This window comes from Micrasema longulum, unplaced genomic scaffold, assembly GCF_059751315.1.
Source record: "Micrasema longulum isolate JH-2025_06_02 unplaced genomic scaffold, ASM5975131v1 h1tg000588l, whole genome shotgun sequence".
NCBI classification, from domain to species: Eukaryota; Metazoa; Arthropoda; class Insecta; order Trichoptera; family Brachycentridae; genus Micrasema; species Micrasema longulum.
In genome coordinates this window covers 87,749-110,963 of record NW_028277784.1, presented here as the reverse complement: position 1 = coordinate 110,963, position 23,215 = coordinate 87,749, and the positions used below count along the sequence as shown (strand labels likewise).

General features: G+C 32.8%; 1 protein-coding gene across 2 annotated transcripts in view; it reads right to left on the bottom strand.

The window, feature by feature from the left end:
- Window positions 1-8,280: 8,280 nt before the first annotated feature.
- ap (apterous) overlaps window positions 8,281-23,215 on the bottom strand; it is a 93,559-nt gene continuing 78,624 nt past the window's right edge. Inside the window, exon 5 of one of the 2 annotated variants that reach the window (XM_088228509.1) lies at window positions 8,281-9,800. In XM_088228509.1, coding sequence (XP_088084635.1) covers window positions 9,612-9,800 — 189 coding nt within the window. In that variant the 3' untranslated portion in view covers window positions 8,281-9,611. The remainder of the gene's footprint in view (window positions 9,801-23,215) is intronic. The other variant, XM_088228510.1, reaches the window with a different exon arrangement.

The following is a 23,215-nucleotide window of genomic DNA, read 5'->3' as shown; positions in this document are numbered from 1 at the left end:
TAGTAAACATCTGGATAATACGCTTAATAATATATAAATATGTGCAATTTCTTTGCAAAACAATTTTTACAATTATTTTTTTTTTATAAAATAAGTACATAATAAGGCGTGTGTACACATTTAGAAAACGAAACGAATACCAAATTTTTAAAAGAAACTTATCGTTCTTGGTGAGGTATTAAAATATTGATAGCCAAAGTACAACCTAAAAAATAAAAAAAATAAATGTATGTTAAGTTAATATATTTCTCCCGCTATTTTGCAATAATTAAAAAGGCCTTAGTATAATTAATTATAATACATTAATTATTTAGTTAATTTCAATTTACACAAACAAACTAACGATAACGCCGTCTCCCTATAGAGGTAGGCAAATATTATAAACCACTGAAGTCTGTCTTTGCATATAGACCTCGCTTTTTCTATATTCCAACATCTTTGCACGCACACAAGAAGATACTTGCTACTTTTGACATGTGCATCTTGAAGTATTTGTTGAATTTAGCCATGTAATATCTTTCTGGGTCTTTTTTTTCATTTACCAGCATTTGCATCGTAAATCCTTTTAGCCATTCTTTTTCTATCTACTCTATATTCAAACCAAAGCAGTTTTAATCTATCAATAATAAATAAATAATACTTTATAACGCATTACAAAAAAGTGAGTTTTCATTTATCCCGCTATCACTTTCCGTTTCTCATAAACATACATTAGTATAATCAGTCTCGTGCACAAAGTTTTTAACTTGGGTAGGCTGTAGAAAAAAAGTACGTTTCATATAGGTTATAAATCTTACCAAACAGTTTCTTTGACTCGTCACATTAGTTTGAATCTCTATTATTTGTATGTACACTTCCAGTTAGCCAGTTAAACTCTTCCCAATATTAAAAAAATCCTTCCTTTGCTATTATTAAGTTTTTTGTCCATAAGGATAACCGAGAAAACGCGTTGTTACACATACATATACACATTTCCATCAAAATCACAAGTTTCACAGAACTCCATTTAAATTTTTGATTGACAAAATAAACGTGGCCCATTTTCTTGGCTGTATGAAAGAATCGATTTGAGGCTATTGAAGTTATTTATTTGACATTTAATCTATAAAAAAAATCGTAAGATGTCAGTAACGTATTCGTTTTTTCTTTCTTAAACAATACACCAAAGTTCATAAAAAGCAATGCCTACAAAGTTACTCATACACGCGTAATTACAACTGAAAAAAACTCACACATACACGTTTTGTTCATGTAAATAACAGGTGCAACATGAACAAAATAGGCGTTTGTAGTTTGTGCCTTAGCTGACCCTGGCCGATCTCAGCGCGCCGATCAGTACGATATCGTACTCAACCGAATTATATCTGGCGCATTATTTAAATTTTACAAATAGTTACTCGCATATTTTCTATTAGTTTTTGTTATTGTTTTAATGAAATTCTAGCAAGATAGGCACTGTTTATGTAGCTAAATGGAACGCACGCTACTAATCTTTTTTTGTATTAAAAAAAAAAAAAACAAAACAAATATTTAATGTCAACGTTGACAGGAATCGAACCCAGGAACTCGTTCATGGACGCTCATCAATACTTCAAGCGGACAATGAAATATTCGGAATGAGTTGTGTTATTCCTGGAAAAAGCGAAGGTATATTTGAATTTATTTATTCATTTGTGAGTAATTTGTATAAATAAATATCTTAAAAGCATTTCGAAATACCTACACTGTGTGCCTTAAACAATGTACGATGCTTTAAGTTAATCATTATCTTATTAAAACCGTTTAAAACATCTTTCTTATTTTTTTACACAATCCACGATCAATACAAAATATTGATCCCTATAAATATTAGTAATTCATTCTACCAGTCTCTTCATCAAGATACTAATACAGTAACGTGTAAATGTAAGTGTATATGGTACTTTCACGATACACATTACACCCATCAAATAAATATTAAGGGAAGTAATTTTTTATTTTTTTTTTGTTTTTTTGTTGTGTTTCTTTTGTTTCGTGTGTTTCCTTTTCTTACCGTTAAAAGAGTATTCATATTAGGGCATTAACTGTGTGGTAAATTTTTTCACGTTAGTGTAATTAGTGTCATGACGAAGAAGCGGGCACGTCTCGAAACCGGTAGACATAAAAAAGTACGAAAACATTTTTTTACTTACATTTAAACTTACTTGACCACAATGTTAATGTTTTAAATTTGAATACTACCTCAGTAATATCATGTACAAGTACCTACTCTAAATCTGAAAGGTCAAATTGTTATCCGATAAAAAGGTAGATAGATTTTATGTTGGACTTTTAGGTATCTACTAATAATGTATTCTTCTAAGGTTTTAAAATAAACAATCGATCACCATAAATCATTTCGAAATCTTACCGCCTTTAGAAAAAAAAGAGTCTTTTACTCACCCCGGGAAAAACAGTGGCAGAACTCAAAAAACTTATTTTTACATGAGAGCAGTTACACATACACCCGCGCTATTAGTAAGCTAACATTCATTCACAAAAACGAAGTCACTACATAAAGTTCACTCACTTGTGCAATCCAGTTTTCATGTTTTCAGAAATAACTGTGGCATAATGTTCATTGTGCCACTATTATCGATTTTATTTAAATATCTAATAAATTACAGTATAATATTGACATATTTGTTTTCAAAGACACAAAAATATTTTAAAGAACGATGCAGTTAATTTTGCGGATATGGAACATTTCTGAACAGATTTAAAGGCATGTACAAAGTTTTCCATTTCCCAGTATTATACCGTTTTTAAATATTATTTTTTTATAATCTAGAGAAAGTAATTTAAAGTAAGATTGTAATTCAAACGATTAAAAAATATATTTACCTTCGGAGTCGGAGTTGAGCGCTTCTGTCCGCGCTCGGAATGTGGCCCTTGGGAAGCCTAGAAGCCGCTCGTTAGTGAAAAAGTACCTAATAGCAACAGGGGTTTTCAAATTAAATCACCTAAGGGCCCCTTCCTCACAGGACAAAAATGATGACTCATCAAAACTGACTTCGGGATGCAAGTACAATCTCATCATAATTATCCCCTTCTCTGCACCGAATGGCGCATAGGGCACATCATTGGTACCTACTTCATTTGCAGCGTATTAGCAATTATTTGGTATTTGTTTACATGTTTTCTTTGTTTTTTATTTCAACAGTGGTGAGTTACAACACAGAACACACCCAGGCTTGAGAAACATCACAATTTACTATTGTGATCTCTCCAGGAATCGATTATACTTATTAAGGCGCCAGTCCAGTGAATAAAGTTATTTTTATAAATATTAATATAACGTAATTGTTTTGGATTATAGTGGGTGATACAGCAGTCCCTAGGTAGATAATACCAAACAGTGATAGAAAATATCTTTGAGAAGGAAATGACAAAAAAAAATACAAATATTATGACTTATCATTGGCTGGTTTGCGTGATCACTTTACACACTGTAAAATTCACCATTTGTGTGTTTTCTAACGTTCATGTTTTTTTCATGTATGTGTCAAAGCCGGTGAAGAATATAGTTATGTTTGTGAAATAAAACCAGAAATCCGGATCACCAGCTTTTGCTTCAGAAACTTCAAAAGATTGGTTAAGCGACATTATTCTGAGAGTTTTCCCAAGCTATCTTATTGATCGAAAGCAGTATGTGTCATATGGACTCTATCAATCTGCTGTGTTTTACACCTCTTCGGGAGTGCCCCAGGGATCTAACTAAGGACCAATGTTGTTTACAATATTCATAAATGACAATAATAATAGTTGATTCGCCGTATCTTTTACAAAATATTGGTTTCCGTTGTCCTCTTCGCTATACTAGATTAAATTCCCTTTTTTATGTACCAACTTGTAAAAACAATTATACCTCGAATTCATTCATTAGACGTACCTGTAGAAATTATAACGGACTCAGTATTGATGTAGACATTTTTAACTGCACGTTGCATTTGTACAGAAAATTTCTTCATGGGGTCGATTATTTGGGATAGTTGCTGAATGTGCATCTTGAGTGGTTTATGCTATGTATATGTGCCGCATGTAATGTATGTTTGTGTATGTTTTATATGTGCGTTCATGTGTGTGCGTGGATGGCTCAGAGTGTACATTCGGTATTTTTATTTATTTTAATTTATTACCTCCACGGAAAACGCATATGTCAACAATTATTCTTTTCTCACTTAAAATTCTTATTTATTTTTTTGTCACATTTAATGTTTATATCTTTTTAATTTATGAAAACTTAATTGGTCTTTTAATGTTATTTTTGTTTGTTTTTAATACTTATTTTGTATGGCTGTATGTTTTCTGAATAAATAAAAAAAAAAAAAAAAAACAATCCAATAAAACTTTCCAATTTTTATTTTATTTGCTGATGAATTTTTTTGTGAAATAACAACCCTTTTGGACTCTTTGAAGCTGCAGTATGATATTCAAAATATTATATATTTGAGTAAATGAAACAAATTGCTCTTCAATGTCTCTTAATGTTTTGTCATGTCGTACACAAGAGCGTTCAAAACAATGTGTTTCCGTTATATCATGGACGGAGTAAAACTTGAACGACCATCGACGTCCAGGGATCTCGGGGTGTTGTTTGACGCTGAGTTATCATTTAATCAACATAAAATATCATTATGCAGTAACTCTCTTCAAATGCTTGAGTTCGTTCTTAGAAATGCCAAGATTTTTTCAGATATTTAGGTTCTGAAAACATTGTATAATTCCTTGGTAAGAAGTCGCTTGGACTTTATATCCATAATTTGATCGCCAAATATTCATTAATGATGGAGAGGGTGCAGAAAAAAATTCTGCGTTATCTGTATCTCAGGAAGTATGGATATTACCCGTAGCTTTTCCCGACCGACTAGGAATGCTGGGCTACCAATCATTGTAGAGCAGTAGGGATATTTATTTGGGTGTTCACTTTTTTCAACTCATTGGTGGTCGCATACATAATTCCGATATTCTGAATGAATTGTAGTATCCTAGGCAAAGGCAACACATGTTGTTCTTCCTACCACGATGCAGAACCAACCTGCCAATGGTTATGCCGGTAGGTGGAACAATCGTGTTATTCAATCGTATCGGGTCTGTGGGATTTCTCTTAGGAAGGTAATTTCCAAATTGTAATATTTATGTTCATTTGAAACGACTGTTGTTTTCTTTTTTCCATTTAATCAATCTTTATGTACCTATATTTTGGAATGTATTACTCTGCAGTGTTCTCTATATAAAAAAAAAATTAAATGATGTTCGTTTTGAAAAATAACATCGACGTATCGAAATGGCGATGTTTTTTTATGGCAATGTATTTTCATTTGGATCTATCGCAATACCCCCTCCCCAGGATACTACTTATGATAAAAATCGGAAAAAAAACGTTCGTAGAGTCCGATGTTTTTTTTACGATATATCGATGTTAAAACTTCGATACATCGAAACCCCGATGTATCGATGTTTTGGTAGGCGATGATGCATCCCTAGCTACAGTGCTAGTTTTTGTCGAAAAAATAGTATTTATCGAGAAATAAATTATGTTTAAAGGTAGATATCAAATACAGCACAGCTTTATCTTGTAAATACAATTTAACAGATCGAAATGTGACTACCAGTTTGTGTAGCGCGCAGTCAATCTGCGCGCAATCCTCGATTTATTCTGACGGAAATATCCGACATAAACTAATATTGCCTCACTAAGAGGCCATTAAGGCACTTTGAATAATTGTTATCACATTTCTAAAACACGTCGTAATAGGCCTCATCGCTTACTGCAAGACTACGAAATGAATCGAGGTAATTTATTTGATATCCCTGCCGAATGTGTTCGGAAGGCCTCGTCCGAAGGCACATTGTGTAGAAGAAAGACGACCAGTTTGAGTCCAGTCACCAAAAAAAGGCGCACATTGAAAAAACTTGATATTCAACCTACCGAGTCGCCTCGCGGAAGGACAAACATTTATACTTCATACCGTGCTCTGATATATTTTCTTTACGTTTTACCGTTCTTCATAATTTTAGCATATTTTGCCGGATGGCTTTTTCTGGCCGAAGAAACCAATTGTATTGTTAATTCGAGTTGAAGATATCGCCTTTCCGGGCGACTAGGAGGGTTGCTGTATCGGGGACGGGCAGCTACCGAAAGCCAATGGGAGGCACTTTATTCCCCCCGCTCCCCCTCCCCGCGCCACTCCGCTCCGGAGACAAATCAGGAGGCGGACATTTTGTTCTTCACTTGACATGGAAACTTGTATCCGCAACAAATTTATTCTCAAACACAAAACGTAGAGATTGTATCGTGTTATATTCCCATATTATGTATTCTCGAATTCGTTATTTTGGATGAATCCAGTTTTTTTGTTGTAAACATCAGTTAGTTTTAACTTGTTAATTAGTAATAACTATTTACAGAAACATTCTTAGTGAGGATTTTACGAGGATATTTTAATTATTATTGTGAATGGTATCATAGCACTTACAGTAGGTAATGTTCAGTCTTTGTGCAAAAAACATGTTTCTCATCTTGTTAACATTCATTTCTGTACCATTAATTCATTTGTTCGCGCTGGTAATGATCTCCAGAAACATGAATGCTTTTTACCGTCATCCGTCATCACTTCGCAAAGTTATGTTTCATAATTGAGTCCGCACAAACTGCATCAGTTGACCCGCCATTATCTCGAACATCTAACATCATTTGTAAATAAAACACCTTCGCTTGTGTCATAAAAATTTATTGAGACTATGAAATATAAATTCGATTTAATTTTTAACACATAACTAAACCTTAGATTAAATATGATATATAACTAATAGGATTTTTGTTTCGGCTGATAAGACAATAATATAATATGTAAGAAGGTACATACATCCATCGATATAACAATTACAATTTTAATATTATCAATTAAATACGCGTCTTTATTTACCTTATTCGAGTAATAAATAGTTAACATTATAAATAATAAAAACAGGTTTTTAGTTCATGTTAATTTTCCAAGTGGGAGGGATTTTTTTGACTATAAGCATTTCTTAATACGCAAACAAATATTTCTCTGGATGTTTCTAAACACCTAATAATAGTTATATACAGAAGTATGGTCAATGTAAAGGGCACTTTTAATCAAAACGTATTAATATCATCACCCATTTAAGGCATACAAAGTAAATCACTAGGTAATAATCTCGTTTAATGAAGTTATGGCATTAAATGAATTTGAATTGATCTCTGTACAAAAAAAGCACCTTAAAGGTAACCACTTCTAGCTTAGCTACCTTTTTTCACAATTTTTTGTTGCATTTATTATATTGTTTCAATTTGGGCGTTTTTAAAAACGAACATCTGGAAAATTTTAGTTTATAGAACATTTATGTTAAGTACATTGAATAAAAACATCAATATTTTCCTAGGCCATTTGTTCATTTATTAAATCATTTCAACTTATGTGAGTAATCGTATGCATAAATAATTAGAAGTAGTACGTATTAAAACTACACGATCAAAGATTGAACTAAAACCTGATTATTTAAGCTGCCTAGTTACCTCAACTTGGATACAACATCATATTAAAATACTTAAAGTAATTTTGCGAAACAATTTTGGCATCGTATAATTATTTACATAAATATAAATTACACTCTTAACTCTGGAAGATTTTTTTATTTTAAATAATTATGATAATATTTACAAAAACTTACAATTCACATACCAAATTTATGTATTTGGATCATCACATAAAATAACCATTTATTTTCATAGTTATTACTGCACAGATTACTTTCACTATCAATCGTTTTTTAACATTGCTATCATCAACATTTTTTGTCTTTTACTTAATTTGTTTTTAACATCCACACAAGAAATATGATTCTGGCCATATAATTTAACTAATTTCCGATAGGTTTATAATATTTTTTTGTAAAAACTCAGCGCTTTGTGCGTATATATATTTAAATATAAATATGTAAAATCACGGACATCCTATAAATATATTTGGCATTCTGTTTACAATGTTCATACGTAGGTGTTATATAACGATGAAATTAAAAGCCAATAAATAAGCTCTCGGATTTAAATATTATTTTTGAAAAGTTTGCCAAATAAATTATAGGTAAATTTATAATAAATTATGCATCATATCTCATCTTTCATGTGTTAGTTCAGTGATGCTTTAAAAATATTTCATCTGCGATAATTGTGGCACATTTGGATTTAAATTGTTAATACAAACAAATAAAATAGAAAACATTGAGCTGTGGTTATTTTTTTTTTGTAATCATTCAAAATGTATTACATACAAAATAAACACCAATGTATTCCCCATTGTAACGTACGATAATTTGAATTTGAAATATTTATTTCTGACCGAAGAAATTGCCTATGACTCTCTTGAAAAATTAATTCGTTATCTTCTAAGTTGTAAAACACGGAATACGACAAATAATAAGGTTTATGAAAATAAATTTTATAATAAAAAATCGGGTTATTTTATTTTCTTTATGAGGGATCCTATGAAGGATTTTTTTATCAAGATGAAAAAATATGTCAACAAAAACAACTCAAAAAAGAGACTACTTTGAATAAACTTTAATGCAATTTAGGAATTACCAATGAGCAAATAGGATGAAAACATTCCTGAGCAATTTGAAAATACCACACGTGCTTAAGTCAGTTTTCATGTATAACTCAGATTTGGTTGGTTTGCCAAGAAAAAAAAAGAAAAAGTCAGTTTTCTTCAAACTTATTGCGCCGATGAAAAGTTACTAAAAATTATTTATGTAATTATTTCCTAAAATTTCCCGTGTTCGGGTGGAATGAAGAACACTGTTCTGTATATGTCATTGAATCAGAACTCTGGACGTGCTTTGGACCCAATGGCTACTTTTTAAAATCTTTAGAAAGGTTGTCCACTGGAGATTAGTCCGCCTAAGTATTTATTTAAAAAGGTGATTTTTCATGCATGTTCCATGGTCCCTGGACTGGATCTGAAGCGTGACACTGGTCATATCACCATCATATATGTTACAAATGATTGCGGATACTCTGCGATTGAAGTTTCGACGCATTCCCCTTTGCATAGTTGGGTGCAAAGTGCAAAGAGACACTTTCAAATGGAGAGTTACTCCCAACTCGTTAGAAATGGAACCCGGAGTTGTTTTACATATTTATAATAATTTATTGAGTTGGTGTTTATTTTGTAAAACTCCGTATTTAAATCTGATTTTTATCACCAATCACTGATTTTAGTTTACTAATTTTGTTTGTATAAGTTATAATTCAAACAGCATTTAATTATTACATACTCTTACTTAGACTTGTATATTATGACCTTCCGTCTACTTAATCTTCTCATTCGTTTAAGAATGCCCTAGAAGGCGAAAAAAAATCTTTTTTTTTTGTTAGTTTCAAAAGAATTAAACTAGAGGGACTTAAATCAGTGTTTGATTTTAATGTTTAAATTAAATCAAAAAAATATGTTGAACGCAAGATCAATTCGCCAGAATCATAAAACGTGATGGGTTTATTCGTAGGTGTTTTCCAGCTTGATGTAGCGCAGATTGCAGGGGTGGTATGGCCCCGGCATGGCCCAGTGCTAGGGGCAGTCCAGGGGCGGGCTCAGCGGGGGCAGCAGCATGCTGCGGGGGCCCCCGCCGCCCCCGCCCCCGCAGTACAGCCCCTCCAGCTCGAGGCCCCCCTCGGGGGACATCTTGTCCGAGCACGCCTTGCCCTCCTGCTTGGTGAGCGTGCGTCTCCACTTCGCCCGCGCGTTCTGGAACCACACCTGCGCCAACGATAAAAGAGCAAATTCATCAAACTGACTTTTTGACCCAACAACAGTTTTACTAAAAAGTAAAAAATTGAAAATTGAAAAGATGTTTCCAAATTTTTTTGCACCTGGCTAAATTTCGCACTCCATGGAATTTTTCAAGTTTCAAAAAAATTTCGAAAAATTGAAATTTATCGCAACATGGAGGTAGAAAATTTTTATTTTTTTATTTATTTATAAATCATATAACACAAAGTATTTTACAAGTATAATACGTTGAATTACATTCCCAGGAGTTACAACAACTCAATTCGGGACATAAGTAATATTAGCATTTAGAAAATAACACATATTGAGAACAACAAAGAAACAAAGCAAGTTTAGCACCTATATAACTAAATATACAGCAACAATATATACACCTAAAACCTTTTCTTACACAAGCAAAATAAATATATATAAAAAAACGCTTTTAATAATAAAAAAAAGAAGTGAATCTACTAAGGGAGATAAGGTCATTAACATCACATGCCATGCAAATGATGCTGCCATAGTGATGATGAGAACATATCCATCTCAGTTAGTAAACATCTGGATGCCTAAGAAATGTCGTATAGTATAATGAACACATGATTATTGGAAACATAATTCGGATATACAAAACGTGTGTCAGACCAAATCATAGTGTATACAACAGAGGCGAGGATAGATAGAGAGAAAATAAAAAATACGAAAAACCAAGTAGAAAAACCAAATAGAAAAACTAAATAGAAAAACCAAATAACTGCTCAGAACGTCAGAGATGAAAGTACTAAAGGCAATCACAGGGAAACCCAAAAGAGGCAGAATCTAGAGTCAAGAAATTAGACGGATTTGCGATACCCATTGCATAGTAAATAGATTATGGAGAGATCACGTCAATAATTCCATTAATCGACAGCTCTAAAATCCCCTATACCATTGCTCACGAAATCCCGGCCGTTTGCCGTCTGCCCGGAAGACCACCAAGGAGAGGGAAGAACAGTTGAAACTCAAAGTCTCAGGAGTTCGCTTTTAGCTGATACCAAATTAATCGATCTTAACCGAGAAGAAGAAGAATATTAAACTTTCAGAAATAATTTTCACTCAGATCTTCCAAGAAAATGTTTGGGTAGAAGTCCTTGAGAGCCACGCTTTGCAATTTACGCATTTCATTTTCTTTAATTCTGGTCGGTAGTTTATTATACAGCGTTTGAGAGATATTCTCCAAGGACTGTTTACCAAACTTGGTAGAATGAAATTTCGGTATATGCAGATTTTTGAGAAGGGAACATCGATTTTGGAGAATATAACACAGTGTGAAAGTGGTCACGTAAACTAGCCAACGACAGGTCATAAGCCCTGTAAATACCTAGACTTCCATGTTCCCTCCTCAATCTTTTCCCTCTATGTTGCATGATTATTTTCCTTTTAATGATAGAAATGCATTTATTTTAAATAATACTTGTATGTAACTTAAAATCAAACTGTATAAATTTCCATCATATTAAGTAACTCGGTTATAAGCTTAGACTATACCCTGTCTGAGTAATCTATAAGTGTGAAAGCACTACAATCAATGATATGAATCATACACGTGTATTAATTAATACACATATGTTTATTAAGTATATCATCATCATCATTCACTTTCCGTACCCAACGGCACGCCGATCGCAGCGTATCTTGATCATTTTTGTTACATGATGGTACGATAATCAGTCTTACGCCTCAGGTACCAGTCCGGGGACTATGAAATATTCTAGTGTGAAAACACCCTTTGAAATAAATATTTCATGTCAACCATGTCGGGAATCGAACCCGAGACCTCTTGCATGGTAGGCAAACGCGCTGACCATTACACCACGAGGCCGACTAAACATATAAAACATGGATATTCATAATGAATAAATTCTGTACATAAAATTATGGAAATACAATTATATACGAAGAACAATAGAAAATACGCATGAAATAAACAAAAACAAAAAGGAAAACGCCAGTGACATGAAGTTGGGAAATTAAGGAAAGGTACATTTTTATTTATTTTTATTTATTTATTTATTTGACGGACTTGTGCAGTCTATTCTTACGATGGTAAATACATTTTTTTATAAATACAGGCACTAACAAAAAAAATACACGTCGTTCAGGAGAACATACGTCGTTTTACATAAATATATAAAATTATCTACTTTAAATAGTCAAATTAAAGCCAATGAAATGAAACCACCTATAGACACGTATTATTTAGAGTTATCGTATGTAAATGTTGATGATATAAGAATTAATGAACCTACTACCTACGTATAATTGATTGTGTAATAGGATATGTGTAAGGATACTGAATGTTTGTGCTTAATAATATAATATGGATTCGCGATTATATTTTCTTGGCATAGTATTTTCTGAAAGTCAAAAGAAAACATCAAACTCGATAGTAGGTAACGATTTCGTGGTCACAAAAAGTGAACTAGCGCCTTTAAAAATAAAACAAAGTAATTTAATAATTTCTGTATTTAGCGCACCTCCATTATTCCCTACACGTCAATAGTAATGTTCACTAGAGGGCCCCCCTAATACGGCCCAGGCACGAATGTGTGCTCGACTTCTGGTGAAATGTTGCGGCACCATAAAATGAAACGTTTCCCAAATAGCGACGCACTCCGGCACGCACCGAATTATAAATCAGCACAATTAGACCCGAAAGCCAACGAGCGAAAGTTATTTCGTTATTAGTCGGTGCGCGGTCGATAAATCTGGAGACTTCAAATAAATACAGCGGGAAGTGACACCGCGATATGACAAATAAGAAGGAAAATGAAAAATTCGTTCGGGGCTCAAAGTTGACGCGGTGAAAAAAGACGTGAGATCTCGCGGTGTCGTGCGACAGTTCCACACGATTCATCATCCCAGGAATGCCCTCGTAGTGAATGGGCCAGCAATTAGTGCGCCGGGTAAACATTATAAATAAGACAAGGCGACGCCGAAAGGACGCCGGCGGACGTACTGAGAGAGCGGTGCGGCGGCGGCGGCGCGACGTCCTCTTACCCGACGCGACGTGGCGTGAACTGAACAATTATCCATTTTAATTGATCCGAAAGCAATATTTTAATTGATTCAAATTTATATCAAGTTACATTCATGCTCATTATTAATATATCAATGATAATTTTTACCCCCGAGTGCCTTTTCTATGTAACCAGGCTTAAAAAACTTAGGTTGTTGTTCATAATCTTTCCAACAATGTTTGATTATGTCCAAATGCTTGCAGACTGGCTGGATATCCTCCCTAAGGAGTTGTTCATATTTAAATTTATTTCAACAGAGACAGAATTTTTCCCTCTCTGTTGAAATAAATTTAAATATGAACAACTCCCTAAGGAGGAAATCCAGCCAGTCTGCAAGCATTTGGACATAATCAAACATTGTTGAATTACTACCTGGTAAAAAAAGAAGTAAAAAATTGAAAAATTGTTTTCAGGCGTTGCCTAGTAGGTGATTTGGTTCAGCCGGATGAATCTCACCCACGTGATAAAGGTTTTAGCTCTTTTACTTCACAAAAGTCAACAGATGGAAGAGTTGAGGAAATGTGGATGTTTAAACTTGGGCAGAATGGTGAATGTTACACAGTGTGTAAAGTGGCCACTTAAACCAGCCAATGACAGGTCATAAGCCCTGTAAATGCCTAGACTTCCATATTCCCTTCTCAAAAAATTTTCCCTCTCTGTTGAAATAAATTTAAACATAATCTTTCCGTTTGTGAAACTAAAACAAATTATACATATTTATATGCCTATTACCTATATCGTCGGTGATAATGTAGTACCGCATAACTATCAATTGTTTTTTTTGGAGGGGAATTTGAAAGGCATTTTATTATTTTCTTATTATGATTTCAACCAAATAAAAATACCTGTAGTAAATGAGAAAAACTATAATTGTTTAAAAATATTCTTGAATTAGCAATAATTTAAAACTGACGGCTCTTAGTACCTATAACGAAGAATCAATTCTCCGGAATGAGTTTGCTCACTCGTGGGAATACAATACAATGTATTGTACATCTTTCGTATTTTAAAATTATAAAAAAATTGCAGTAAAATATTTTCGTAAAAAAACAGGTTAAGCCGTATTGCAATGTCAGCTAGAAAGACAATTTTTCCGTGTCCCTGTTTAAATGCCCTCAAAAACGTATTTTTTCGACATTGACTTAAGACGTGAATAAAATAATAAATTAATTTACTTGGATACATGATCCATTTTCCAGAAGTTTTATAATATTTATATTATACATATACCAGTACCTAAATATAAATTTAAATGCCAAGTCCTTTATATACATTAAGTAACGTTGAAATAAACTGGTAAAATTGTAATAACCTAGTTCTATAAAAAATATATTAATACTAAAAAAAAAACATTTACAAGCTGTGATCGTAAATAATACATGAAAAATATCTAAACTTAATATGGTATTTTTCTCTTATATCAATGTTAAATGCATAGCCAATAATAATTAATTATGTATTGTACTGCCTTATACCTAGAAATATCTTTAACGCGATTTTAATGTAATTTTAACACGGATTTAATTAATTTTTAACTATTTTACGACACAAAACTATAGTATCCTCAGCATTTCTATAAAACGTCAAACATAAACAAAAATAAATCATTTTTAATATTTAAAGCATTAACTTTGTGGTCAAACATTTTACCAAATGTTAATAAATACTTGTATATAACCACTTACCGACTTTTCTATGCCTACTGGTTTTGAGAGGCACCCGTCTCTTCGTCAGGACACCAATTACACCAACATTCAAACCAACATGCAAAAGCCATTATTTGATGTTCTACTGTAATGGTCACCCTATTAAACCTATTAAACTCACCCCCTCCCTCCATCCCCTCAACCTTTTTTTACTATTTCTCAAAAAATATACAACATTTTCATAATTTAATCAGTTCATGTTTGTCCTAATCAGTTCATGTTCTTATTAAAATACATGTCGTGTTCGTTTTACATTTTTGTGCAACCCTTAAGGTGAAGGTGTATGGTGAGTTTTGCATGTTGGTGTCCTGACGAAGAGACGGGTGCGTCTCGAAACCGGTAGATATAAAAAAGTCGGTAAGTGGTTATAAACAAATATTTAATAACATTTAGAAAAATAACTTGATTACATACCATGTGCAATAGTCACAAAACAAAAAATAATATATTATGATAACAAAATTCAATGGAAACTCCGCTTTGATACTTAAAGTGAATTTGCTACTAGTGATTGAAGTTTATGCTACCTGAAAAAATTACTATAGTGCCTATTTTTAGAAATAAAAATTTACTAAATACCTAAACTATGCTATGAAGATATTTTATTATGCATTAGAGATATTTTAGTATGCGACGACAATATTTTTGTAATAATATTAATATATGATAAATAGAACTTCTTACTGCGTATACAGTCACTGTACAGTTATAAATAATATTCCAGGGGTGCTATTCTAAACCGCTCACGCGGCACGAGAAAACAGTTTTTCTAGTGTATTTTGTATGTAAATACACGAGATAATACGGTCGCGAGAGCGTTTGAAATACCAGGACAGAAAGTAGATTCAACAGTACGGTTGGTAATAAGATGGTATCGTAATATCGTCCGCCTCACGGTGTACTGGTCAGCGCGTTTACCTACCATGCAAGAGGTCTCGGGTTCGAATCCGGAAATGGTTGATATGAAATATTTATGTAAAAGGGTGTTTTCACACTAGAATATTTTATAGTCCCCGGACTGGTACCTGAAGCGTAAAACTGATCATCTTTCCTTCATGGAACAAAAATGATCGAGATACGCTGCGATTGATGTACCAATGCAGTGCCATATGCACCATTAGATGCGGAAAGGGAATGACGATGATCGTAGTAACCATTTACTAAATTGACATCGCCGTCCGCCTAGTAGTCTAATGGTCAGCGCGTTTGTCTGCCAGGAATAGGGTCTTGGGTTCGATTCTTCACATGGTTGTATTTTCAGATGTTTTTACACTTCAACGCCTCATAGTCCCTGGACCGGCATCTGAAGCGTAAGACTGATTGTCTCACCTTCGTGTAACAGAATGATCGAAATAAGCTGCGGTCGGTGTACCAATGCAGTGCCCTATGCACCATTTGGTGAGAGTAAGGGAACGGTGGTGATATAATTTATATTAATAGAGGTATCAGCTCATTTACTTTACAAAAATATGATCATAGGTTCAGTGCGTTCGAATATTTATTGTCTATGTCAATGTGTTAGTGCCATTCGGCCAACCAAGTAAATATACAATTTATGCTTGTATAAGGAGGCATATTCTAATGATTTATGTGAAAACTTTTTGTAGCGCACATATGAGTAAAGTTCATTAAAGATTGATAATAATTTTAGAAACGGGATTGTTTAAACATAGGCAGAATGTTGAATGTTACGGAATTTGTAAAACGATCCACGTAAATGAGCCAATGATATGTGAGACATACGCTATGCAAATGCCTAGACTTCCATTTGTGGATATATATTTATGCTTTTTAAGCTTTTTGTTTACGAGTACGATACAATTTGTATACACTGGAAGCTCTTATTACACGGAGGATATGTTTCACACGGTACCGTATAAAAAGAGTATACTAAAAAAAGAACGATGCTGATATAGGTGGTTTCCTTGTATAAAAATAAATTCTTGATTTTGGAAAAAAAATGTTAATTATTCATTGTACGTACTTAAATTTTATCAAAAAATATAGCACGACAAAAAATACTAAGGGCCTTACTCATAAACTCGGCGTATACGCCTAAGTATAGTGGTATAATTCAGATGGGAATACCATCCTTATTCTACCACTACAATAAGGATGGTATTTCCATCCGAGTTATCCCACTATACTAAAGTGTAACTTTATGCCATGTTTATGAGTAAGGCTCTAAGATGGCAGAATTGCATGGATGGATAGACTTGTGTTGCGGTCCATCCTCTCAGCCTACCCCTTAGGGAAGTGGCGTGTTGATAGAAGTAGTAGTAGTAACAAAGATTATTAAGAAGTATTATATGAAAATAACACGATATTATACCTACGACGAGTAAGTAGTAGAGCGATGTATGGCATTTCGATAATGAATAGTAGTAAAATAAGATAGTTCAGGTTTTTTATTAAATATATAAAAATGTTTGTGTTGAGTATTTAATTGTATGGCGATGCATCTCGAAAATGAATGAAGAAAAAAAAAAAAGAACTACTTTGAACTAGTTGCCAAGTTCTCCCGAATCAATCAATGATAGATTTCCAGTTTCTAGGAGGCTAACTAACCAATCGACAGAATTCACCGACTAGAACTTGTGACGTCACTGGCGAAGTAATTTAAAAATTTCAACACTTAAAAAAAATACGGCAATCATAATTGGCTTTTGTTTGATAGTCTATTAATCAATAAAAACAAATAAAAACCACTTAACTTTCTTTTTATATTACGCATTATCAAATCAATGTTAAAAAATAAACCACATTTTTGGACCGTGCTATTTTGAAACCGTGTAAAACGAGGTTCTAGTGTACTCTGACGGGCGTGCGTAGTCTAGCATCTAGCGGGTAAGACGAGGTGCACGCCGCGCCGGCGCTGATCGCGCCCGCGCCCGCTCCGGCGCCCGCGCCCGCTCCCGCGCCCGCGCCCGCTCCCGCGCCCGCGCCAGCTCCCGCGCCCGCGCCTGCGCCCAGCGTCTCGCGCTCCGCGGATGCATCCGGCGATGTTCCGCCGTTCCCATAACTCCGTATAATTGGTCTGGCGTGGATTTATATGCTCCCGCGATTTATAGCCGCGCTCGCCGACGACACTCGACGGCCGGAAAAAAACCGCCGCAAAAAACGCGACCATTATTCGTTACTCGTCCGCCGCGTATCTCCGCCATCTGAGCGTGGTCATCTTCCTTCCCTGGACTTTGCACTATTGTTCGACTGCTGCCCAAATCTATACTTCGCCATAACTTATCCCGTACAACTTCGGCCAAAACGGTTATTACTAAAGAGTATTATTATACTTACGTAGGTTTATTTTTTGTTCGTAATATTGTCTAGATTTATATTAACATAGCACTGTGTGCACAACATTAAATTTAAACAAATAAACAAAATTAACATATAACAAAACATTTCAGTTCTGAAAAAACGACTATTTAATATTTTATACAGTTTTGTATTTTTTGCGCCACAACATGCCAGAAGGCCCAAGTACTGTGGTGATTTAAAGTACAAACACCAGGGCTTGAAAAAAATCACATTCGATTTTGTGTTCTCATCGAGAATCGAACCCGGTACATTCCTTAGGTGGGTAAAGTATTTTATCCGTTACTCCAGAGAAGTCGCTCGACTTAGACTAAAAACTATGTTTATTGAATCAACCCATTAAAAACAGTTTACCCTGGCTTCTCAAAGAAAATGGACATTTATAAAACAAATAAAAGCGAGATATTGAACTCTAGTGATTAACAGAGCTCATGCGCAGTTATTGACTGGTTTGAGTTAATACAACACTGAACTTTTTAGGGTGTGGAATGATCTTGTCAACAAATATTTGGACGTACTTTTTTTTATAGTTAAGCTGCTAAATGCTAAGGTTTAATATTGGGTCTATGTACTCGTATTAATTTTATGTATTCTACTCTAATCACTTTTACTCTAATTCTTGACTATAAAATACCGATATTGTTTTTATGTTAAGATATGTTCCGTCGATACTGGAACCAGTGTCATTCAATGTTCCAATCCGCCGGTTGCGAAATAATAATGTGCTGTTGCTCGATCAACACAGCACAAACTATGGTTGTATGCACCAATGTCCCGATTGTGTAGTGTTGTAAACTCGGGACATGATCCGGACTTTTTTGGTGTAAGTCTTTATAGTTTGAAAAAATCACTAAGATAGAACCGGATCTTGTCTTTAGGTAGTCATTATGTTTTTTTGTTGTACCATCGTTAGAATGGACCGCATAAGTCCGTCAAATAAATAAATTAAGTGCCTTATGTCGACATTTCGTTTTAACACTTGTCCAACTAATTATTGACTTCATTTGATTGACATTCATATATCTTAAATTACAGAATTTCACACAATATATGAGAAGAGAACCGCGCTTTTCTATCCAGTCGTTAATCAATTCACTGAAAAATAATTTCAGAAAACGCGTTTTGCAGTTTGGTATTTCCCGTGAACAGAAGACCGACGATAGATCACAAATCCCACGCTCGTCCAGGAGAAACGCATCTAATTAATGCACAGTGAAGTATCGTGATGGTATATGTCAATTGACAACTCAAAGGATTGAAATCCGCTCTGCAGAACGTAAATTATAAATGTGGAAAGTTCATACTGGAGATTAAGATTTTTTATAGAATATCTTATAAAACATTAACTCTGAAATGAGAGCTCATTTTTCTGAATCATTATTAATCAGGTACGCAATGTCGCCAGCAATAAGGTTTTTTCATTTATTTTTTTATGGATTACTGGACATTCAAATATAGTGTACATACAAGATATATTATAATGTTACTAGACTTGTCACCCTTTTAAACATAGCATGCAATGTGTTAAAAATATATCAAAAAAAGTATTTAAGCTAAAGATATAAATTAGTGTACAAATAAAATTTGTCATAAGAAAATGGATAAAAAAGTAATTAAAACATAGGAAAAAATTATTTAATTATAAATTATGAAAACAGATTAATAGATATTAAATTACTTCTTGCTTTTTTCCTTGGTGAATTATTAAATATATCATTAAAGTTTATCTTTCGCTTTAAGCGAAAGATATATATTTAACAAAGATTCTTACAAAAAAAAAAATTGAAAAAATATGTATTATTTTATAATTTACTAATTATTTTTTAATGTTAAACTACATTATTGGTTGCACATTTACTCATGATTGTTTTGTACTAATCATTTCTACCCCAGAACATAGTGTTTGTTTATAAATAAATTGTTTTTAATACACGATAATATTTTTAATTATCAATACCAAAGCTTTATTTTAAACCTTTGTGATAAGATTCATCAATTCATACTTTCAAAAGATTATGTTTTCAATACGAATTTACTAAACAGAAATCATTTGTGCATTTTACGAGATAAAAAATTGTATTATGTTTACTTTCTATCAATGTATGGGAGGTAGTTTATTTATTAAAAATAACAACAGATCGCTTCTTTATTTCAAAATACTAAAATAAACATAAAATATGCAATACACCGCATAATAAATATTTCTCCTCGCTTCTCTCTTACACGGAAGAGCTAGTCAAATTGAATTGAATGGCTCCTTTGCATGACATACGTATTTCATATCCCGTCGTCCTTCCAAATGATTCACCCCGACTCGGCTCCCATATTCCCAGGCGCAAGAAGAAATCTCGAGAATACCTTGCCGTCATCACATTGTTCAAAAAAATATTGAACGAAATTTCAAGCAGGTAGGTTTATAATAATTGCAACTAATTCTCAACAAGTTAGACGGAAGAAAATTTTTTAAAATAGGAATAAAATACACTGGGAATAATTACGTCTTTTATATATTTCTTTATGTGGCACTTATGTATTTTTTTCATCATATAACAATGTTCGAAGATATTGTATTTTTTATCTTTTTTTAACTTATTGCTAAAATAGTTAATCGTCACTGTAATACGAGTATTATGATATGGAATCACGGAATATTCTAACGAGTCGGGGCACGACAATTAATCATTGTGCTTTAGTAAAATTGTGTATTGTGTCTATTAAATGATAAAAAATAAAGAAATCCCAATAAAGTGTTAGCCTTTGGCAATGCATACTTTATTCAATTTTATTTAAAATAGTCGACAATTTTTGACTGCGTTATTACTTGTATAACGAAATTCATATACGAGTAATATACACAATGTCTGTTTCTTGTATCACGCTATAATGTATAAATAATTCCACATGTCGCCAAACCAATTTAATAACTCCTGGAAATATGATATCCATACATGTATTTATTTGCATGTTAGTAAATTTAAAAATAAATGAAATATTTTTTTTTTAAATACAAAAATGGTGAATAATTTAAATTGTACGTAACATTATAATCCCTAATCGTTTAAAACATTCGAAAATTATTAAAATAAAGACAGAAACTTCCACATGTAAGATACAAAAGACTTCTTAAAATGCCAAAAAACTATATCTTTTCGCACCTAATGTTGTATAGGACACTGAAAACACCCTATTAAATAAATATTTCACATCAATTATCTCGGGAATCGAACCCGAGACATCTTGCATGGTAGGCAAACGCGCTTAAAAAGGTTATATAAAAGATAAATGTTATTATAATACACATAAAATAATAATTGAAGAGTGCCCATAAGTTGAATAAATTTTACAGCAAATAATTTTGTTATTATTCGACTGAGCAGTTTGTAAAATCTAACCACCTTTTGGATTATTTGTGTTTGTTGAAAAACACTTTGTTTTATAAAATAAAATAAATCATAATAGCAGTCCAAAATAATGCGTAACTTACAGAATGAATCAGAATATTATTATTTTTAGGTAGCGTGTTAACGTGACTTTATCAGACGTATCTGAAAGCGTGAGCTACGTCTATTGCATCGAATATTTTTTACTGTAACAATACTTAGCTATTGTCAAAAAGTACTTATGATGGAAAATCCGGGCCCATGACTGTCAAAATAAAGTTTCAGAAGCACAGTTCAAGATTCTGCAAGTCATCACACATCATCCTTAAGGCTACAATCACCGTTTTTTAGTATTAACGATAAATAAAATTAATGATCGGTTAGTGGCATACTATAATGCGAGACTGTTCTGTACCTCTGCGTGAATTAAGATACATTCGGAGTCGAGAACGTCATTACTGAAATTGTCTTCAGGTGTCAATAAATAGGATTCCGAATATGACTTCAAATAACTTATTTAATAATGTTTAAGCATCCTACGCCTTAAATGTTATATACCTAGTCCTTAAACACAAAATCTGGTATTTAATTAGAAAATTTATTCATCATTTTGTATTTTAGCAGCGGCTTAAAGGCGTATAAGTTATATTTATATTTATAATCCTTTATTCGCCTAAAGGGATTTTACGCGTTATTGTGCATATTTATATACAATAAGAATTACTTGCAATAATTACAGTAGGCACCTATTTAATATTTAAAAAAAACAAATGATATAGAAATCACAAGGACTACGTTAATGTTCATAATCTAACAAACATACGAGATAAGATTTTTTTGGGTAAAAAAACAAAAGTATTCATTCGAGCCACTAGGTTATGAATGAATTGATTTTAAAGGGATATACGTATTAACAAACTACAACAGGGATGGAGAATACCTTAAATTGGGGAATATATAAGTCAATGCATTTACAGGGCTTATGACCTGTCATTGGCTGGTTTAAGTGGCCACTTTACACACTGTGTAACATTCAACATTTTGCCCGTGTTTGAACATCCATATTTCTTCAATTCTTCCATTTGTTGATTTTAGTGAAGTTGAAGATATACGTATATTATGAAAACGATTATTTCCACATATTAATTATAATGGCTCAACACGGACACAGCCTAAAAAGCCGTAATAAATTCGTGAGTATGTAAACTGTTAATTAATTTGAAATGAATTACATTATAAAAGTAATTATTTTAAATAAATTATTTATATGGTACGTGTCTTATATGATAGGTATATAATATTTGTTACTAACGTATCTGATTATCTCTTAATCTTATTTCTTTAATACATAAAATTTAGTTATTATCTTTTTTTATATAAATGTGTTTGTGTTTGCTGTTTATCATATTTATGTGTTTTATATATAATTTTTATTATTATGTCTCTGATTTCAAAGAATATTTGTGGTGATATAATATTTCTGTATTAATGCATTATTCATCCAAACGCAAAAAGGACTTTGGTCCTATGGAGTTAGGACTTCAATCTCAAAAAATGAACAATAAGCTGTATGTAAATAAACAAATAAAAATTAAATATACATAGGCAATTTGAAATAAACAAAATTTATCGTAGTATTAAAACACTGTAGTGCCAATTAAAACTGTATTGTAAATTGTTTATTCTTTTACGGAGACAGAATTTCCACTAAAAAAATATATAAGCAGGAACTAAGTTTTCCCATACAAAGACACTGTGATATACATAATATGAAGCAGTTTAATAATGAAAAACGCTTTACAAATAATTTTTTAAATGATTTAAAACATATCAAAAGAATATGTTTAGTCTCTTATCAGTCTGACGATGTCGGACACGACAAAACCCGGTCGCTGGAGATAATTATAAATAAAAGTGGAATGAAACTATCTATGTAA